This window comes from Beta vulgaris, chromosome 7 (assembly GCF_026745355.1).
Source record: "Beta vulgaris subsp. vulgaris cultivar EL10 chromosome 7, EL10.2, whole genome shotgun sequence".
Lineage (NCBI taxonomy): Eukaryota > Viridiplantae > Streptophyta > Magnoliopsida > Caryophyllales > Amaranthaceae > Beta > Beta vulgaris.
The window spans coordinates 36,099,444-36,118,044 of NC_079208.1; the positions used below are offsets into that span (position 1 = coordinate 36,099,444).

At 36.2% G+C, this 18,601-nt stretch overlaps 1 protein-coding gene across 6 annotated transcripts in view; it reads right to left on the reverse strand.

The window, feature by feature from the left end:
* The window catches only part of LOC104899224 (uncharacterized), a 34,043-nt gene extending 20,140 nt beyond the window's left edge, over positions 1 to 13,903 (reverse strand). Inside the window, exons 1-5 of one of the 6 annotated variants that reach the window (XM_048647991.2) lie at positions 13,592 to 13,903; positions 13,417 to 13,512; positions 3,905 to 4,290; positions 3,624 to 3,785; positions 2,796 to 3,486 (exon numbers count right to left, since the gene is read on the reverse strand). In XM_048647991.2, coding sequence (XP_048503948.1) covers positions 3,374 to 3,486; positions 3,624 to 3,785; positions 3,905 to 4,290; positions 13,417 to 13,512; positions 13,592 to 13,629 — 795 coding nt within the window. In that variant the 5' untranslated portion in view covers positions 13,630 to 13,903 and the 3' untranslated portion in view covers positions 2,796 to 3,373. Of the gene's footprint in view, positions 1 to 2,795; positions 3,498 to 3,606; positions 3,786 to 3,904; positions 4,291 to 13,092; positions 13,243 to 13,416; positions 13,513 to 13,591 lie in introns of those variants that run through there. The other 5 variants (XM_048647990.2, XR_002040467.3, XR_007276209.2 and 2 more) reach the window with 5 other exon arrangements.
* Positions 13,904 to 18,601: the final 4,698 nt, after the last annotated feature.

The following is an 18,601-nucleotide window of genomic DNA, read 5'->3' on the forward strand; positions in this document are numbered from 1 at the left end:
GTTCTAATGAAAATGGAAGCCGTCGGCAGAGCCAAAGAGTTTGGAAAGCTAACAACAAATTGGGAAGGATCTTATCAAATCATGCAAGAAGTTCAAAGTGGTACCTTTCGTCTTCAAGCCATGGATGGTCGTCCTATTCCGCGAACTTGGAATTGAGATACATTGAAAAAGTATCATGCTTGAGTTGATTATGGAAGTCTTGTTAAATTCTAACATAAGTGTTGTGGCACCACAATGAAAAAGTAGATATCACTAGTAGAATAAATGCTTATTGTTGCGGTCAAAAAGTGGCCTATTGTTGCGGTTTTAGGCGTGCATCAATTAAGGGGGCAGCAATAGGTAAAAAATATATTGATGCGGTTTTTAACCGCAGCAATATTTCAACATATTGTTGCGGTTTCTAGCGTAAACTGCAGCAATAATATTATTTTATATCAGAAAAATCCAGTATATTGCTGCGGTTTCTAACCAAAACCGCAGCAATATTATTACTTTTTAGCAGAAAAATCCACTATATTGCTGCGGTTTCTAGCCAAAACCGCAGCAATATATCTTTTTTTTTTGCATTTGCCGATTAAATTTGAAATATTAAAACCAAACCACTAACCCATTCACTATCCATTAAATTCGCAAACAAATTAAAGATAAAATGACATGAATTTCATTAATATATAAAAATGAAAAATCTAATTACATCAATATTACAAAAGAATAAAATGAAAAATCAACTTAAAACAATCTAAAAAAATACTAAACAGATAAAAAAAACAGAAAAAAAAAGATCTAAAACTAAAAAATAACAGATCTAAAAAAAAAACGATCTAAAACTAAAAATTAACAACAAACAGATCTAAAAAAAACTATCTAAAATGAAAAACCAAACAATAAAAGATCTACAAGGGAAAAAAATAAAGCTAACAACCAGATCTTTAAAAGAACAAAAAAAATGAAAAAACGCAAAAAAAAATAGGGAAAAAACCGGAAAAAAAATGAAAAAAGAAACAGAAATCTCGAGATGATGCCGCTGAGAGATGTGAGAATGGAGGCCGAATTTCGCTTCGTCGGAGGCTGAAAATGACTCAACCAAAAATTTCGATTCAAACAAGAATAAACCAAAAGGGGATTTGTGCATCTTAAACCAAACACTGTTTCTAGTGTATCGAACCCCATCTTAATCTTGCGTGTAACATATTAAACTAAAATCTCAGTCACCGATTCTTGACTTGTCGAAAATGTCACTAAAACGATGGAGTCGAGCTTCAAATGGAGAAGCTGTTTGCGTTCGATGTTGAGAGAGGATGAGAGGAGTCAGGAGAGAGAGGATGAGAGAGTAAGGCGTGAGATCTGAACGGGGAAAGAGGCGCTACTGCCCAAGAGAGATGAAAGGAGGAAAAAAAAAACCCTAAGTGACACGTTTTATATACTGAAGGGAACGAGGCGCCTCATTACTTTTCTAAACATATTGCTGTGGTTTTTTGTTAAAAACCGCAGCAATATATTAAAATATTATTTTTTTTAATATTATTTTAATATATTGCTGCAGTTTTTAACAAAAACCGCAGCAATATGTCTGGTCCAATAGTTAACTTTTTTCAAAAATTTTCCTCTTGACACCATATTGCTACGGTTTTAGGCCGAAACCGCAGCAATATCCTTATTTCATATTTTACATTTTTTTACGTGATATATTGCTGCGCATGGGTAAAACTGCAGCAATACTAACGCAGCAAATAGCAATTATTCTACTAGTGTATGTATACATGTACCTTGGTGATTAGCCAAAAAATTCATATAATACAATTCTATCTTTCCCCCTAATTTGTTTCTTTACTTGTTATTTAACGCTATTTACTTAGGGGCATCTTACCACCGGCCAGATTAGTGGGATAAATAAGTAATTCTAACTAAGTAATAAAGTAAATAAAAACACAAACGTCCACAATATCAGTAAAACAAAGAATATTTCCTTGACGCACAGTGCTTCTACAAGGAGATCGGTCAAACATGTAACAGATCTATAAGGTCTATCAAATGACGAATGGCATTCAATTGATAAACTCTAGAAAGAGTAACATCAATCTACTAAAAGAAGACGGCCAGAATTAAGAAAATTTAGTAAAGGAATCTTACTTACAACCATAAGGCCATCCAGGTAATAACTACCTTAGTAAAGGAACAAGTTATTACAAATAAACAATAAAGAAAGTTGTTCGTGTCACCGGTCCCCTGGATGCTTCTATCTTTCAAAAACCATTGATAATCATGGTCGTTTTCCTTCTTGGAACAAAGGGGTCCATAATAACATCTACTTCATCCAAGAAGGGGGGAGAGCCAAGACATAGAGAGTCAAAAGTTTTGACTAAAGTTGAATAACCCGTCCAAGAAAAAGAAAATGCAGCAATCGTCTAAAAAAGCTAAGACGAATTGCCATCTAAATAGTCTCGCCTAAAGCAATGATGAAATGCACAGGATAACTTGGTACTTAGCATAAAAAGCATTGAGGTTAAAATCTCTTGACGTCTCTAAAGTCAGCCAATCAGTACCAACAATTGTGAAATTCTAAAAACAAGATTCGTCCTGTAAGTAATAAACATCAGAAGTATTGTAAAATTAATACACTTTTATGGTCATGAGCGAATAACTTCAGCACTTGAAAATTAGACAAGTTTTGGAGGGGTTTACAGATGCAATTCGTCCATACATTGTAACAGTATTGAACGAGGAATGTTTATTTAGAAATCATTGATCTTTAGAATTAGACGGGTCATCATGGTACTTAGCAAGCAAGAACAAGGTTGGACAAGAAAGTTATGTTATATGTTAATTTCTTCAAAAGGATTACAACCTAATAAATATAAAAACAAAATAACTAAGTACAAATGGCCTCCAGCCAAGTTACAACAACATGGAGCCTAGACTATGAGTTCTATTCAGTAGGAGGACGTCGGCGTCATCAGCCTGAATCTCTTCTTCGGTCGTCTCCTCCTCTTCTTCATCATCAGATGACTCCTGAAAGACCGGAGGCTCATCCCCGGCCACCATGGCCCTGTGAAGACTCTCTTGGAAGTTTAGACGATGCTCATAACAGGGAACGTTGTCCGCTTCGGCCAGCATTTCAAAGGCCTTCACAACCCAGGTCTTAGATGTGTCGGTGACCTCGTTCAGAGCCTCCTTGGCGTCATTGAATGCCTGAGCCGCCGCCTCTTTTAGCTGATGGTTCTGGGCTAGAAGGCAATTCTCCCTTCTAAGTTGGACAGCGGTCAAAAGAGCAGCATTCCTCTCGTCCTTTCGTCGAAGAGGTTGTGGATTCGATGGAGGTAGTTTTTGATGGACGCCTCCATCTCAGTCGACCGCTTCTCCCAGGCTTCCTGGACTAGCGATGCAGGATCTCCATCCTTTCGATATCATGAATGGCTTTGTCCCCGACCGTCGTAGCTTGTCGGACAAGCTTTTTGTTTTCCTTTCTGAGCAGCCTAGCCCAGTCTTCTGTTATGATACTCCGAGACAATCATATAAAAGAAAACATGTTATTATACAAGTACAAAAGTAGAACAACAGAGAAAGGATTTCTAACACCTCAGCACCAAGCTGGAACATGTAGCCTACATGCCCAGAAGAAGCACCTCTCAATCCTTTGATATAAGGCTCAGAAAAGCACTTGAAGAGCTTCTGCTTGAGTTTCTCAAGATCAGCCGGGGTCATCCTGGCGAAAGCGGCCGAGGACTCGTCGTCCGAGAGTACAGAGGAAGCCTCAGGAACTCCTTCAGCCGCTCTTTTGCCCTTATCTGAAAGAGGAGATTCGTCAATATTTCTGACGGGAATGACCACTGCTAGCCTGTTGGACATACTCATCGGAGCCCACCAACACGTAGTGTCTTAACTATGTTGGAGTAGTAGGACTCACCAAAAGAAAACGAAGCGGGCCTATATGCAGGGGGTATTTGAGACACCACCCTAGAACCATGGCCACTAAATACCGAACTTTCCTTTGCGTCCGGCAGACCAGATTCTGCCTCGACCGTGGCCGGTGTGTCCAGGAGCACACCCGCGTCTGGATGTATAGCAGGCACTACAGAAGAAGGCATCTGGGTACCATCCCCCCACAAAAGAAACAATGGCCTTCCCATCCTCGGATTTTGAAGGTTTCTCGGCCTTTGGAAGAGATCGGCGCTTGACCTTCTTCTTGGCTGTAAAGCGTTTGGAATTTTTGGGAGGAGGAACATCTCCCGAAGCGGCCGACCTAATCTCCCGAAACGGCAAAATGGCACTTCTTGACATTGGGGCATTTTTCTAAAAAACAAAATGGAAAACACAAGTTAGAAATGAAATTTCAATTGAAAGCTGCACAAAGAAGGAAGTCGGCCTGAAGACATTTGGCCGCTCCTCAGCTTTGAAAGAGACTTGTCTAGAAACTGAAAAACAATTTCAGTCCCCAGATGAAGGTTGCCCGGAGAAAAAGGTCGGCCAGAAGACGGTTGGCCGCTCTTCACCCAGGAAAGAGCTTCGTCCAGAAACTAAAAAATATTTTCAGTTCTTGGACGAAGGCTGCCTGGAGAAGAAGGTCGGCCAAAAGACGGTTGGCCGCTCTCCACTCGGGAACGAGCCTCGTCCAGAAACTTAATAAAGAATTCAGTTTCCAGACGAAAGCTAGCTGAGGGAGAAAGACGGCCAGAGTGTATCTAGGTAAAGGCCGGCAAAGAAAGAGTGACCCCTTTAACTCGCAAACGTCCAAAAAAGTCAGGATGTTTTGCCAAGAGTTAGGGGCTAATTGATTGTGGTCGATGTTATAATAATGTAAAAGCCGGCTAACAAAAGGGTGAAGGGGAAATGTTTAACCCCACGTCCAAAGCCAGCCGATAAACGGCAAAATGGCCAGACGGAGCACTGAGAATGGTGCCCTCTCCACCCGATAAGACAAAAGAATACCCCGGCATAGGATTGGCCGAGGAGAAGTGTCTAAGGAGTACCTACCCGTCCTAGCCAACCATTATTGGCTAAAATAAACATAAGGTCAAAAAGAGGACCTATTCGTTGTCTAATTTCGGAAGAAGTTGTGGAGGGATCGCTTGAATTGTTGGAGAGATTAGATTCATTTGTTGCTTGTTAACCTCTTCTACATCCATGTCTTTCCCAAACGGACTGGCCTCAGAAGTCACCTCGATAGTTCCTTCCTCCTTGACGCTCCCAGGAGAAGGAGTTTCAAGAGTCAGCCTGGCACTTTGGATTTCACACTCCCCGTCCTCGGGAACTCTAGCTAGTTGACACCTCCATCTCAGAGCTGGAGGTTGGGAGTTTTACTCCGCGTCTTAAACAAGCAGTTTGCTCGACGCGCGCCAGATTACCCTGCACAGGTAGAGACTGGGTTGTCTGACTTTGTCGTCCATGTCCATAAAAATAAAATGCATGACCGGCCAGAATAGGCCTGTTCTAGTGTTAAGAACGACTCTTAGGTGGCCAAATTATTCAACAAAGAAGAGGAATCCATTTTTTTCAAAAGGAAAAGTAAAGAATTAAGAATAAAGAAGAAGAAGATGGATACTTGACGAGTTACACGGATGGTTGCTGAAGGTAATGAATTCTAGACGAGCACTTTCTCTCTAGAGATTTAGAAAAAAGGTAGAGTCTCTCTCTAGAAACTTCTCTCAAGATGTGAAATGATTTAATAAAAGGATAAAAGATCATATTTATAGGGAGGTAAGAACCACCCGCCCTTCCGGTAAAAATGACCATTGTACTAAAAAATCATTAGAAGTTGATCGGTTGAGACCGGCAAAATGGCACCCTTACCATTTTTTGAAAAGCAAGGCAATTCTCTCAAAACAAAAAAAGAATTTTAACCATCTTGGCACCAAGCTAGTAAAAATAACCTTTTTTGGGGGCAAATGGTGTAGCCTAAAAATCAACGACTCTTAGTGGAACACGTGGCTTCATCTAGTATATCCATGTGTCTCTGGTATGCAGCTGAAAGTGCAGTTAAAAAAATAATCAACTTTATTATTATTTTATAAGTATGAAATATCGAACTTATGAATGTTTACTAAAAGAATTATACTCACCATATTTCTTGCATACTCGGCCGTAGAAATTGAACATTGACAATGTTCAGGTTCCACAACACCTTGCATCGATCCTCCTCTCTTGTTCTTTTTCGCTTATCCTGATTTTTTCTTAAACTTATCATATTTTGTTTTTTGCATAAGTTGTTGGTGTACTTGCTCTGGCATCCATATTGGTCTTGCACCTTTTTTCTTCGATGTCACCCAATGATGCAAGTCTTTAATTCTTTTAGCTGCTTTGCGCTGAAAACCTTCTCTTACTTGCGAATCCAACTCCGAACGGCAAGAGTATTTACATCGTATATCATGCAAAGTTTAGAACTGACTAAATATTTATAGTCTTATATGTGATAGAATAAAATTATGTTAAAGTGTTAACCTTGAAAAGATGAAACCAATGATCTTTTGTTGATTAACGTGTTTCAGTCCGATTTCTACATAGCTCAAGGTAGTATTCTTTGAAACATTCCATAATAGATTGAGTGACTTTGTTATTGTCAAATCTTAGAAAGAAAAAAAACAATTACAAAATACAACACAAAATTTGTAACATAATTACAGTAAAAAACTAATAACACTAAGAAAGAATTAGCCTACACTAAGAGGAATAATAAAAACACTGTAAGAATAGTGCCTTGAATGTGTTTGTAGAAATGCGTAAAAGTATGTTTTGGAGTACCGCCCGATCGGGCCCGAGACAAATCATGGGAAGAGAGTTTTATGAAGACGCCCGATCGGCTAACTCACCGAACTACAACAGTGGGAGTTTCGCCCGACCGAACGCGCAACATTTTCTAGAATCGTAATTACCGCCCGATCGGGCGAATGTTGCACGACACGATCGGGCGGATCCCCGATTTGTGCGGTAGACGCATTTTTAGACGCGGAGTATAAATAGGTATTTTACCTAATTGTTTAGACTATGAGTTTAGTCTAGTTTCTCTTTGTAATATGGTTTTCCTCACATAATAAAATATTCTTTCTTCCTGCCGTGGACGTAGCCAAATTGGTAAACCACGTAAATCTGCTGTCTGATTTTCTTTGTTTTGCATTCTTTATTTGTTTCTTTTTCACGTCTGTCATAACAAATTGGTATCAACAACTTTGTGTTCGATCTGTGTGAAAAAGATGTCTGGGATGAATGTGAAGATTGATAAATTTACTGGGAGGAATAGTTTCAGTTTGTGGCAAATCAAGATGCGGGTTTTACTGAAGCAACAAGGGTTGTGGGCGTCGTTGACAAAGAAGTCAATAGAATTAGTTACTGCTGAGATGATCACTCTGGAGGAGAAGGCTCATTCAACAGAGTGGTCATCGTTGAGTTCTAAGTCAACGGCGCCCACAACCCTTGTTGATTCAGTAAAGCCCGCATCTTTATTTGCTCTAAAACTATTCCTCCCAGTAAATTTATCAATCTTCACATTCATCCCAGACATCTTTCTCACACAGATCGAACACAACGTTGTTGATACCAATTTATTATGACAGACATGAAAAAGAAACAAATAAATAATGCAAAACAAAGAAAATCAGACAGCAGATTTACGTGGTTCAAAAATTTGTCTACGTCCACGGCAGAGAGAGAGAATATTTTATTATGTGAGGAAAACCAGATTACATGGAGAAAATTAGGCTAAACTCGTAGCCTAAACAATTAGGTAAAATAACCTATTTATACTCGTCGTCTAAAAACGCGTCTACCGCACAAACCGGGGATCCGCCCGATCGGGTCGTGCGACATTCGCCCGATCGGGTCGTGCGACATTTGCCCGATCGGGTCGTTCGACATTTGCCCGATCGGGCGATAATTAGGAATCCAGAATCTGTTGCGCGTCCGGTCGGGCGAAACTCCCCCTGCCGTAGTTCGGTGAGTTAGCCCGATCGGGCATCTTCAGAAAACTCTCTTCCCATGATTTGTCTTTGGCCCGATCGGACGACCTTGCCCGATCGGGCGGTACTCCAAAACATCCTTTTTACGCATTTCTACAAACACATTCAAGGCACTATTCTTACACTGTTTATATTATTCATCTTAGTGCATGCTAATTCTTTCTTAGTGTTATTAGTTTTTTACCTGTAATTATGTTACAAATTTTATGTTGTATTGTAATTGTCTTTTTTCTTTCTAAGGTTTGACAATAACAAAGTCACTCAGTCTATTACGGAATGTTTCAAAGAATACTACCTTGAGCTATGTAGAAATTGGACTGAAACACGTCAATCAACAAAAGATCATTGATTTCATCTTTTCAAGGTTAACATTTTAACTTAATTTTATTCTATCACATATAAGACTATAAATATTTATTCAGTTCTAAACTTTATAGATATACAATGTAGATACTCTTGCCGTTCAGAGTTGGATTCGCAAGTAAGAGAAGGTTTTCAGCGGAAAGCAGCTAAAAGAATTAAAGACTTGCATCATTGGGTGACATCGAAGAAAAAAGGTGTAAGACCAATATGGATGCCAGAGCAAGTACACCAACAACTTATGCAAAAAACAGAATATGATAAGTTTAAGAAAAAATCAGAACAAGCGAAAAAGAACAAGAGAGGAGGATCGATGCAAGGTGTTGTGGAACCTGGACATTGTCAATGTTCAATTTCTACGGCCGAGTATGCAAGAAATATGGTGCGTATAATTCTTTTAGTAAACCATTCATAAGTTCGATATTTCATACTTATAAAATAATAATAAAGTTGATTATTTTTTTAACTGCATTTTCAGCTGCATACCAGAGACACATGGATGTACTAGATGAAGCCACGTGTTCCACTAAGAGTCGTTGATTTTTAGGCTACACCATTTGCCCACAAAAAAGGTTATTTTTACTATTTTGCGCCAAGACGGTTAAAATTCCTCTTTTATTTTGAGAGAATTGTCTTGCTTTTCAAAAAATGGTAAGGGCGCCATTTTGTCGGTCTCAACCGATCAACTTCTAATGGTTTTTTAGTACAATGGTCATTTTTACCGGAAGGGCAGGTGGTTTTTACCTCCCTATAAATACGATTTTTTATCCTTTTTTAAATCATTTCACATCTTGAGAGAAGTTTTGTAGAGAGAGAGAAACGCTACCTTTTTTCTGAATCTCTAGAGAGAGAGAGTGCTCGTCCATAATTCATTACCTTCAGCAACAATCCGAGTAACTCGTCAGGTATCCCTCTTCTTCTTCTTCTTTGTTCTTAATTCTTTACTTTTCCTTTTGAAAAAAATGAATTCCTCTTCTTCGTCGAATAATCCCGGCCGCCTAAGAGTCGGTGTTAACACTAGAACAGATAGCCTTCCCTATTCGGCATATTCTAGATTTGGGCCTATTCTGGCCGGTCATGCATTTTATTTTTATGGACATGGACGGCAAAGTCAGACAATCCAATCTTTACCTGTGCAGGGTAATCTAGCGCGCGTCAAGCAAACTGCTCGTTTAAGACGCAGAGTAAAACTCCCAGCCTCCAGCTTTGAGATGGAGGCGTCAAGTAGCTAGAGTTCTCGAGGACGGGGAGCGTGAAATCCAAAGTGCCATGCCGACACCTGAAACTCCTTCTCCTTAGAGCGTCAAGGATGAAGGAACTATCGAGGTGACTTCTGAGGCCAGTCCGTCTGGGAAAGATATGGATGTAGAAGAGGTTAACGAGCAAAAAACGGATCTAATCTCTCCAACGATTCAGACAACCCCTCCACAACTTCTTCTGAAATTAGACAACGAATAGGTCCTCTTTTTGACCCTGTGTTTATTTTAGCCAATCATGGTTGGCTAGGACGGGTAGGTACTGACCTTAGATACTTCTCCTCGGCCATTCCTATGTCGGGGTATTCTTTTGTCTTGTCGGGTAGAGAGAGCACCATTCTCAGTGCTCCGTCTGGCCATTTTGCCGTTTATCGGCTGGCTTTGGACGTGGGACTAAGATTTCCCCTTCACCCTTTTGTTAGCCAGCTTTTACATTATTATAACATCGGCCACAATCAATTAGCCCCTAACTTTTGGCAAAATATCCTGACTTTTTTGGACGTTTGCGAGTTAAAGGGGTCACTCCTTCTTTGCCGGCCTTTACCCAGATACACTTTGGCCGTCGTTCTCCCTCAGCTAGCTTTCGTCTGGAAACTGAAGTCTTTATTCAGTTTCTCGACGAGGCTCTTTCCTGGGTGGAGGGCGGCCAACCGTCTTCTGGCCGACCTTTTTCTCCGGGCAGCCTTCGACTGGGGACTGAAATTGTTTTTCAGTTTATGGACAAGTCTCTTTCACAGCTGAGGAGTGGCCAACTGTCTTCTGGCTGACTTCCTTCTTTGTGCAACCTTCAATTGAAATAAGCTTGCCTTTAGGAGTCTTCTTGTAGCGATCAGACTCATATAGACTACACTTGATTGAATGTGCGTCGCCTTTCCAACGTAGCATACAACGGTTATAGCATGCATATATCTTCTCATGTGGGAGTTGTAAGCCTTTAAGAACTGTCTTGGTATCATAGAATTTTCTACTTTTTTTGTTGTTATTTGGAAGCACTTCATTCAATAAAGATGCAAATCTATGAGCATACCTATGTAGTATATTCTACTCAGACTTCAAAGATGTTATTCTTAATACCATCTCCAAGACAAATACTTTGCTCCCTTCATACAACGGGCTATCGACGGCTTTAAGGAGCTCAAAAAATTTCTTAGTTTTGTCATTTGGCTCCTCTTCGACATTATTTGTTTGCTCATTGTTTCAGTTTTCTTCATTATGTCCAAGAGCATCAACAATCATGTCTCAATAAGGATTGGATGGCTCCAATGGGGGTTCGTTAACAGTTTCGTGTGACATATCCAATCATAATAGTCATGACAAAATCCTTTTTTATAAGATGTTCTATAACTATGTCAACATCAAAGAATTGTTTGTTGTTACACCGAAAGTATGGACATCTTATTTTTTTCAGCGTCTGTGAATTTATTATTTTGTTGTGCAAATTCAATAAAATCTCGAACTCCATTCACAAACTCAGTCTTGAGAAAGTGTCCCTCACGCCTATCCTACATCCAACTACGCTTTCTTAGTTTCATGATACAAGTTGTCCGAATAAGTTAAATTAAGGTAATTTCACCCTCATATCAATTTTTACATATACCACCACTAATCTATACTTACAAAGATTTAGGAAAAAAGATGAAAGTTTAGTTATATACTTATAATATATTAATATGTCAAAGATAATAGAATTAATGGTATAGGGGCACATACACATGAATGCATATGGACCCCATCCCCCAAAAATTCAAATTACATGATTCGACACGAACCTCGAAACAACAAATTATGTCCAATTCCTTTTGCCTAGTATAAATTATAAGCTTCTAGGTGTTCAATCCAACACGCATCAAATATTCAAACTTGAACCTAAGCGCTAAAAAAAGCAAAAATTAAAACACTGGCGTATTTTGCTTATACATACTAATGCAGTTATTATAACTCCGAGATATGCTTTCACCTAATTATGTAATGTCGTATTTGTAATTCTTTTCAGTATGATCGCCCATTTTTGATAATTTGTCTATCCCATTAAACAACTTAAAATAATAATACTTTACAATATGCATAACTTTTTTTTTATTTTGCTTACCTGAAATGTGTTTGATTATTTTATCTACTGCATTTAAGTTATCAAATCACATATATCCAAAATAGTAGTACCTATAAGTTTCATGTAAGTCTATTGTTTAAAATTAAAAAGAACATTGAGCACAAATCTACTTAAACAGTAAACTTCATCGGCTCAACTATAATGCAACTACAAAACATGATTTACTCCAAGGCAATTATATATTATGTATTATAAATAGGTATTTTACATTACAATGCAAGGTCCGAATTTCAAAGGTATTTCTTCATTTGTTTTAATTTTTGTTAGCCAACTGTACATGAAGATTTTGAGTTTTCATCTCCTTTGTTTTAATATTTGAGTTTTCATATGTAACAAGTTTTTTTCATCTCCTTTGTTTTAATGTTCACATATTCAGCAATCTTCATTTATATAGTAACTAGCAATGTATGCACAAGATGCGTGCTTTAATTATTATTTTTCTTGGTTATTCTTTCGTAGTAAATTCTTTGAATTTTTTCTTTCCAAGTCAATTTTCTATAGCATTTGAATAACTTCAGTTCTTCTTGATTGTGCTCTTTTATGAAGTAAATAATTTAAAATCAATGAAACACGTATAATGCACAAAGCAACTAGAAATTATATATAACTAACCTTTTGTTTGTTTTAACATAAAGTTGGAGTTGAAACAATGTGATGGTTCAATAATGTTACTTTAGATAAATAGTCTTATTTTATTGATAAAAAAAGATATAAGTTTCTAAATACATTATAAATCATCATCAAGTTTTTACATACTACATTATTGTCGATAAAATATTTCAATAACACACTTCTAATTATGTTTATGGACTTTCTAAATCAATGTATAATCATATGTATGTGTCCTTTTAAAGTTATGGTAAATTTCTTTATGTAAAATTATTTTGTCAATTTTATGTTGATTATGATGACTTTGAATTGTTTGGGAATTTCCTTTTATAAAATAATTTTGTCAATTTTTTGTTGATATGCATTGATTGTGCTGATTTTGAGTTGTTTAGGAGTGTTGTTTAAAGTTTTTTTCTTAAAATATACTTTATTTAACAGTGATAAAAATGTGATTTCAGATGGAGACACCGTTACTCCCCTCTTCCCTTGTAGTATGACTAGTCTTACATGCACGTAATACTTGCGATAGCGTGTCATAACAGTTGAAGAATTAAAGTAGAAAATAAAATTAATTTATCTTTATATTTTGTTTTCTCAAAAAATTGATGTTCAGTTTAAATGTCCTACTCTCCCCCCTCTCATTCCAATGGAACAGTTAATTATCCCCTTTTTTTTTTCCTTTTTCAATTTTTTGGTGTCCCCCGGGTGTTGCCCTATATAATAAAGATTTTAACAATCATAAAATAATTTAATGACTAATCTTTTCACAGTCACGACATGCAACTGAAATTAAAAAAAAAAAAAAAACAGATCGAGCAACACTAAGATCGCAGTTCATAAATCAAATAGTGAAATTCGCACATTCTACAAACAGAACATAACCTCCATGTATTCTTAAGAGTGCTTTATTCCTGATAAAATTACTTTGTCATCCTCTGTGTGTCTGCCACTTTGAACATTTCTTTCACATATTCATGACAAAATAAGATAACAAACCATGAGATTAAACATATTCACTCAACTAGCTAAGATGAAATCCATGAAATTGCAAAGAAACTAGAATGATGGGTGCAACAAACCAAGAAAGAAGAGAATAAATTCAGATTAGACCAAGAAAGAGGGAAGAAGAGAAAACCTGTTGTGGGTTGGCGAAACAAACCAAGAAACAACGCTGCGGTGGTTGTGCAGTTCACCCGTAGCGACGGTGATGCGGCAGGTGCACAAGATAACTCTAAAATTACAATTGAAATCAGAATTTTAAAAAAAAATAGATGAAGATGTCGCAAATTCAGCAATGACGGTGAAATTACCTGAAACTATCGAGGACAACACTGTGGAGATGAAGCATACCGGCGACGATGATGGTGAAGGGAGAGGGAGAGGGAGAGGGAGAGGGAGAGGGAGAGGGAGAGGGAGGCGTCGGTTTCTCCAAGGCAATGTTAGGGTTATTTACTTATTTATAATTAGTGATTACTATGATAGAGTGAAAAGGGGAAACATGGGAGTCAACTATGCTGAAATTTCTAGAAGTAATTCACCGACGTCAACGTGGTCGGTGATATCCGAAATCGGTCGGTAATTACCTACGGCACAATTAGGCGGTTGTTGTAGCGTTCGGTGGCTGATAATAACGGTCGTTATTTCATGTCCATTTGCGATCGGTTTTTAAATAATCACCAACCGTATTTTGAACTGTCAGTAAAAGTGGTCGGTAAAAGGCCGGATTCTAGTAGTGAAAGTGAGATAGCTGAAGTACAAATCTCAAATCAGCAAAAGTACTAGTCCACTTTTTTGGCCTGACACGTACTGAGGCCCAGAGCCTCAAAAGGACGCTTGGAAACTATTGGATGATGTGTACCTTCCAATCATTGCCTGTCACGTGTCATGTTTCTATTGTTTAGCCAATCCTCTTAAATTAGGGTGATCTCAAGGTGCAGCAATCATTCTAAACACTATAAATAGTCCTTGAAATAAGGAGAAAGGTACGTTTTTCAGAGCAGTATACTATTACTCAGTTGCAATTCTCTCTCTTTCTACTTAATCTCTCTAACTTTTCCTTATTACACCTGATACCTGACTTAAGCTTTAGAGGGAAGCCACCACCAAACCTCCAGGGTGGGTCCCTTTTTGCAAGTCCGGGAACGAAGCTCCGGTTCGGGATCTTTGATCAAGGCATTGTTGCATAAGTCTCCATTTGAAGAACCTCTTATGGATAGCAGTATATTTACGAGTTCAATACTACGTAACAATTAGGATTTTTTTGATTTTAATAGTGCTACCTTTTAGCCATTCACAACGAATAAGCTAACCTTTTAGTTATTCTTAAATAATGCAACCTTTATATCAAAATTCCTACAACAAGTCAAATTGACTGGTAACCTATAAAACAGGTAAAAAAAATTTATAGAAAAATAAAAAAGCTTATTATCTCACTCCCACCTATCTCACCTGTTGCCCACCAGAAAAGACACCCCTTCCCTCACCCCACCCCGTCTCCTTCCCATTCCCCATCCCCAAAAAGAACCCTCACCACTGAAACAACCCACCGTCCCACCCTATCCCTGAAACCACCATCTCACAATCGCCACTTCCCAAAACTTCGCCATCCTCGGCAACAACCGTCTCCACATCCTCGACCTCTCCCCCACCACTCCCTCCACCATCTCCGAACTCGCCTTCTTCGACTCATCCTCAACCTCTCTTTACCCCCCCCCCTCAAAGTCAAAACCCATCTTGCTCTGTCTCCGAACACACTCGCGAAGTTCACTCGACTGGAACCCCACTCATTGTGACTTCTTCATTTCCGGGTCATGGGACGACGCAATCAAACTCACGACTGTTGACCGTGCTAATACTAGTGTCGTGGAATTGGCGACTGCGAGACAGTCATTGATGAACTCCATTTATTCGACGGTGGGGGTCGGAAGAGGTGGTGATTTTGGCGTAGGGGACTAAGGGAAGGGGAGTTTCGGTGGCCGGGTAGGGAAGAGTTCAGTGTGCTAGTGGAGGGAGATAAGGAAGAGAGAGGAAAAAATTAATTTTATTTTTTTAATTCAATAAAAATTAAATACTAACCAATGAAATTGTGACAAGTGTCCTGGGCAACCTGTTTATCAGGTTATATCCGGTTTTTACCCATTGAGAGAATTTTTTGTTAAAAGCTGCATTATTTAGGAATAACTAAAAGGTTAGCTTAATCGTTGCGAATGGCTAAAAGGTTGCGTTATTAAAATCAAAAAAATCCTAACAATTATTAATATTATTATTATTATTATTATTATTATTATTATTATTATTATTATTATTATTAACATCATCATTAAGCCATTGCACACATTTTGTCAATATTATTAAAATTTATAACTCCAGCACTTTCAACAACTACTACATTGTATTGTAGCATTACCTACTTTTTACTACTAATAAAAGTGAATAATATCAAAAATAATTATAACCAACAAAAAACAACAATGATTGCAATTAAAGAAGGAAAGAGAAATACGAAAAAAATAAATCAGGTGGCTTCAACTCTTCAAGACAACTTGCATTGTGATTTTGCAATGCATCTTTAAATTAATGACGTAGTTTTAATTTTTTTTATATAAAATATAGGTACACATATCTAATAAATGAGTCGTGTCATGTTGACCCATTTACTTAAAATATATCACAAACTTTGACATGAATCCATTTATTTCGCGTTGAGTTTTGGTCATATTGTCGTCTCATGTCATTTCTTACATCATCATCATCATCAACATCATCATCATCATCATCATCATCATCATCATCATCATAAATAATAATAATAATAATAATATAATATAATATAATAATAATAATAATAATAATAATAATAATAATAATAAGGGTTACGCTATATGCAGTCCTTAGGGTTGCATATAAGACATAAATACACTACTTAAAATGGAAATAAGTTGTGAATTTATGAAAAAAAATTTACATCAACCGATGTAATAAATGATCAATTAATGCAACTTATTTCCATTTTTAACTTCTTATATACAGCCCTAAGGGCTGCATATAGCTTTACCCTAATAATAATAATAACAATAATAATAATAATAATAACAATAATAATAATAATAATAATAATAATAATAATAATAATAATAATAATAATAATAATAATAATAATAATAATAATTAGAAAAAGAATTAAGGATAAGGCCTAAAATTTTCTGATTAGAACTTTTCTGATCTAATATGATCTGATTAGATCAAATCTGAAATAAGCACTAGAGTGCTTAAATAGTTTGAAATGAACATAGTCTTAGGGCCTGTTCTCCCCGGCTTATTTTCAGTTCTGTTTAGTTGCCATCAGTTCGGTTTAGTTCAGTCATTTAATTTCCTAATAATTAAACAATAATAATTATTATTATTATATTATTATCATTATTATTATTACTACTATAAATATTAATATCATGATTATAATTATTATTATAATATTATTATTATTACTCCTATTACTATTGCTTTTAATATTATTATTGTTAATAATAATAATAATTATATTTTAATATTTCTAATTATTATTTTGCTACCATCTTTTTTCTATATGATTTGGCTAATTATATTAAAATGATAATTTATGCCTAAGAAGTATACATTGCAATAATATTTGTCATTGCTAAAGTACAAACTTTTAATAGATGACAACAATAATACTGTTAAAAATAACAATGATAATACTTGTCATTGTTGAAATGAAAAAAAAAATAGACGTTTTGATAGTTGAATTACTAGGTAAAATAATAGTACTATCGAACATTAACTAGTTTTCACAATCAGTTAATTATTATTTTATTTAATAACTTATTATTATTAATAAATCATTATTATGAATTTATTATTAATTAAATAATATAATATTATATTATTACCACTACTATTAGTTATAGTTTAATTCAGTTCAGTTCACTTGTAATCAGTTCAATTGCAATCAGTTTAATTCAGTTAGTTCAGTTCAATTGCAATTAGTCCAGTTCACTTCAGTTCAGTTGTTTTATGCTCAAGAGATCAGACCCTTAGTAGGAAGTTAGATGTAGTTATCAATTTCCTAGTTTTACCTTGATCCTAGGAAGTACACTGCTATAGTTTAGGAATTGTTATTTGATTATGATAAGTACAATAATCAACTTCTCTCACTCCCACCTTCTCTTATCTATACAAATATATTGAAAGGCGCTCGAAAGAAAGCTTATGTGCCACGTGGCACTCTCCTCAAATTTCTAATGCAAATATTTTATGTATACTCCTCACTTAAAAAAAATGTGTAAGTGCAAGGTATCGAACACGTGTCCTTTGAAATGAAAAGTAAGAGCTTAACCATCAATAAACTATTACTTTGTTGTCTAATGTTTGAAATAAAATATGATCAAGTCTTTTAATAATTATAATTAACTAAAAAGACTTCAACAAGTATATATATATCTCTAACACTCTTATTACGTAACTTACAAGAGAATATTGATGTCATATTCTCTTACTACAATTCCTTTTAAGATATTGTTTTCAAACTTAAAACTTTTCATTTTTTTAATTATCATGTTGTGACGTGAATTTTTCAATTTATTAGTGGACAAAAAAAAGTAGCAAAATAAATTATAAAATTTAAAAATAATAACATATTTATTTATCTCTATTATATAAGGCAATACATGGAGGACACCAAAAATTAAAAAAAAAATAAAAGAAAAAAAAATAGGGAGATAACTAACTGTTTCATTTTGAATGAAAAAATTGGGAAAGTAGGACATTTGAACTAAACATCAGTTTTTTGCGAAAACAAAATGTAAAGACAGTTTTTCAATCTAATTAATTTCAATTTTTACTTCATATGCTATCACACGATATTGCATGCCTTGCGTGCATGTAAGACTAGTTGTAACTAATGGGAGTGACATTAATTAAAAAGGATCGGAGTAGGTTGGATGACATTGAATAGAGAATAGAGTAATAAAAAAAAAAAAACATCCTGCTAGCCTCCCCCTCTCTTTTTCTCTCTAAAACCCTAGCCTCCCCTACTCCTTCTTCATCAGTTAGGGGTTGTCATGGATGATTCCATCCATGGTAAGCCCCCTTTTCCCTTTTATTTTAAGTTTTTAGTTTATTTTCTTGTTTTGTTGAATAAATTAGTATCTCTTTATGAGATTTCTTCAAACCCTGTTATGGGGTTTTTAGTCTCTGTTGTGGAGATCTCGTTCTCCCCTATGGGAGTTATGAGTGTGGTTTTTTCGTTTTTAGGTATGAGAAATTGTTCTTATTGGTTGAAGTTCAAGACTCAATATGAAGGT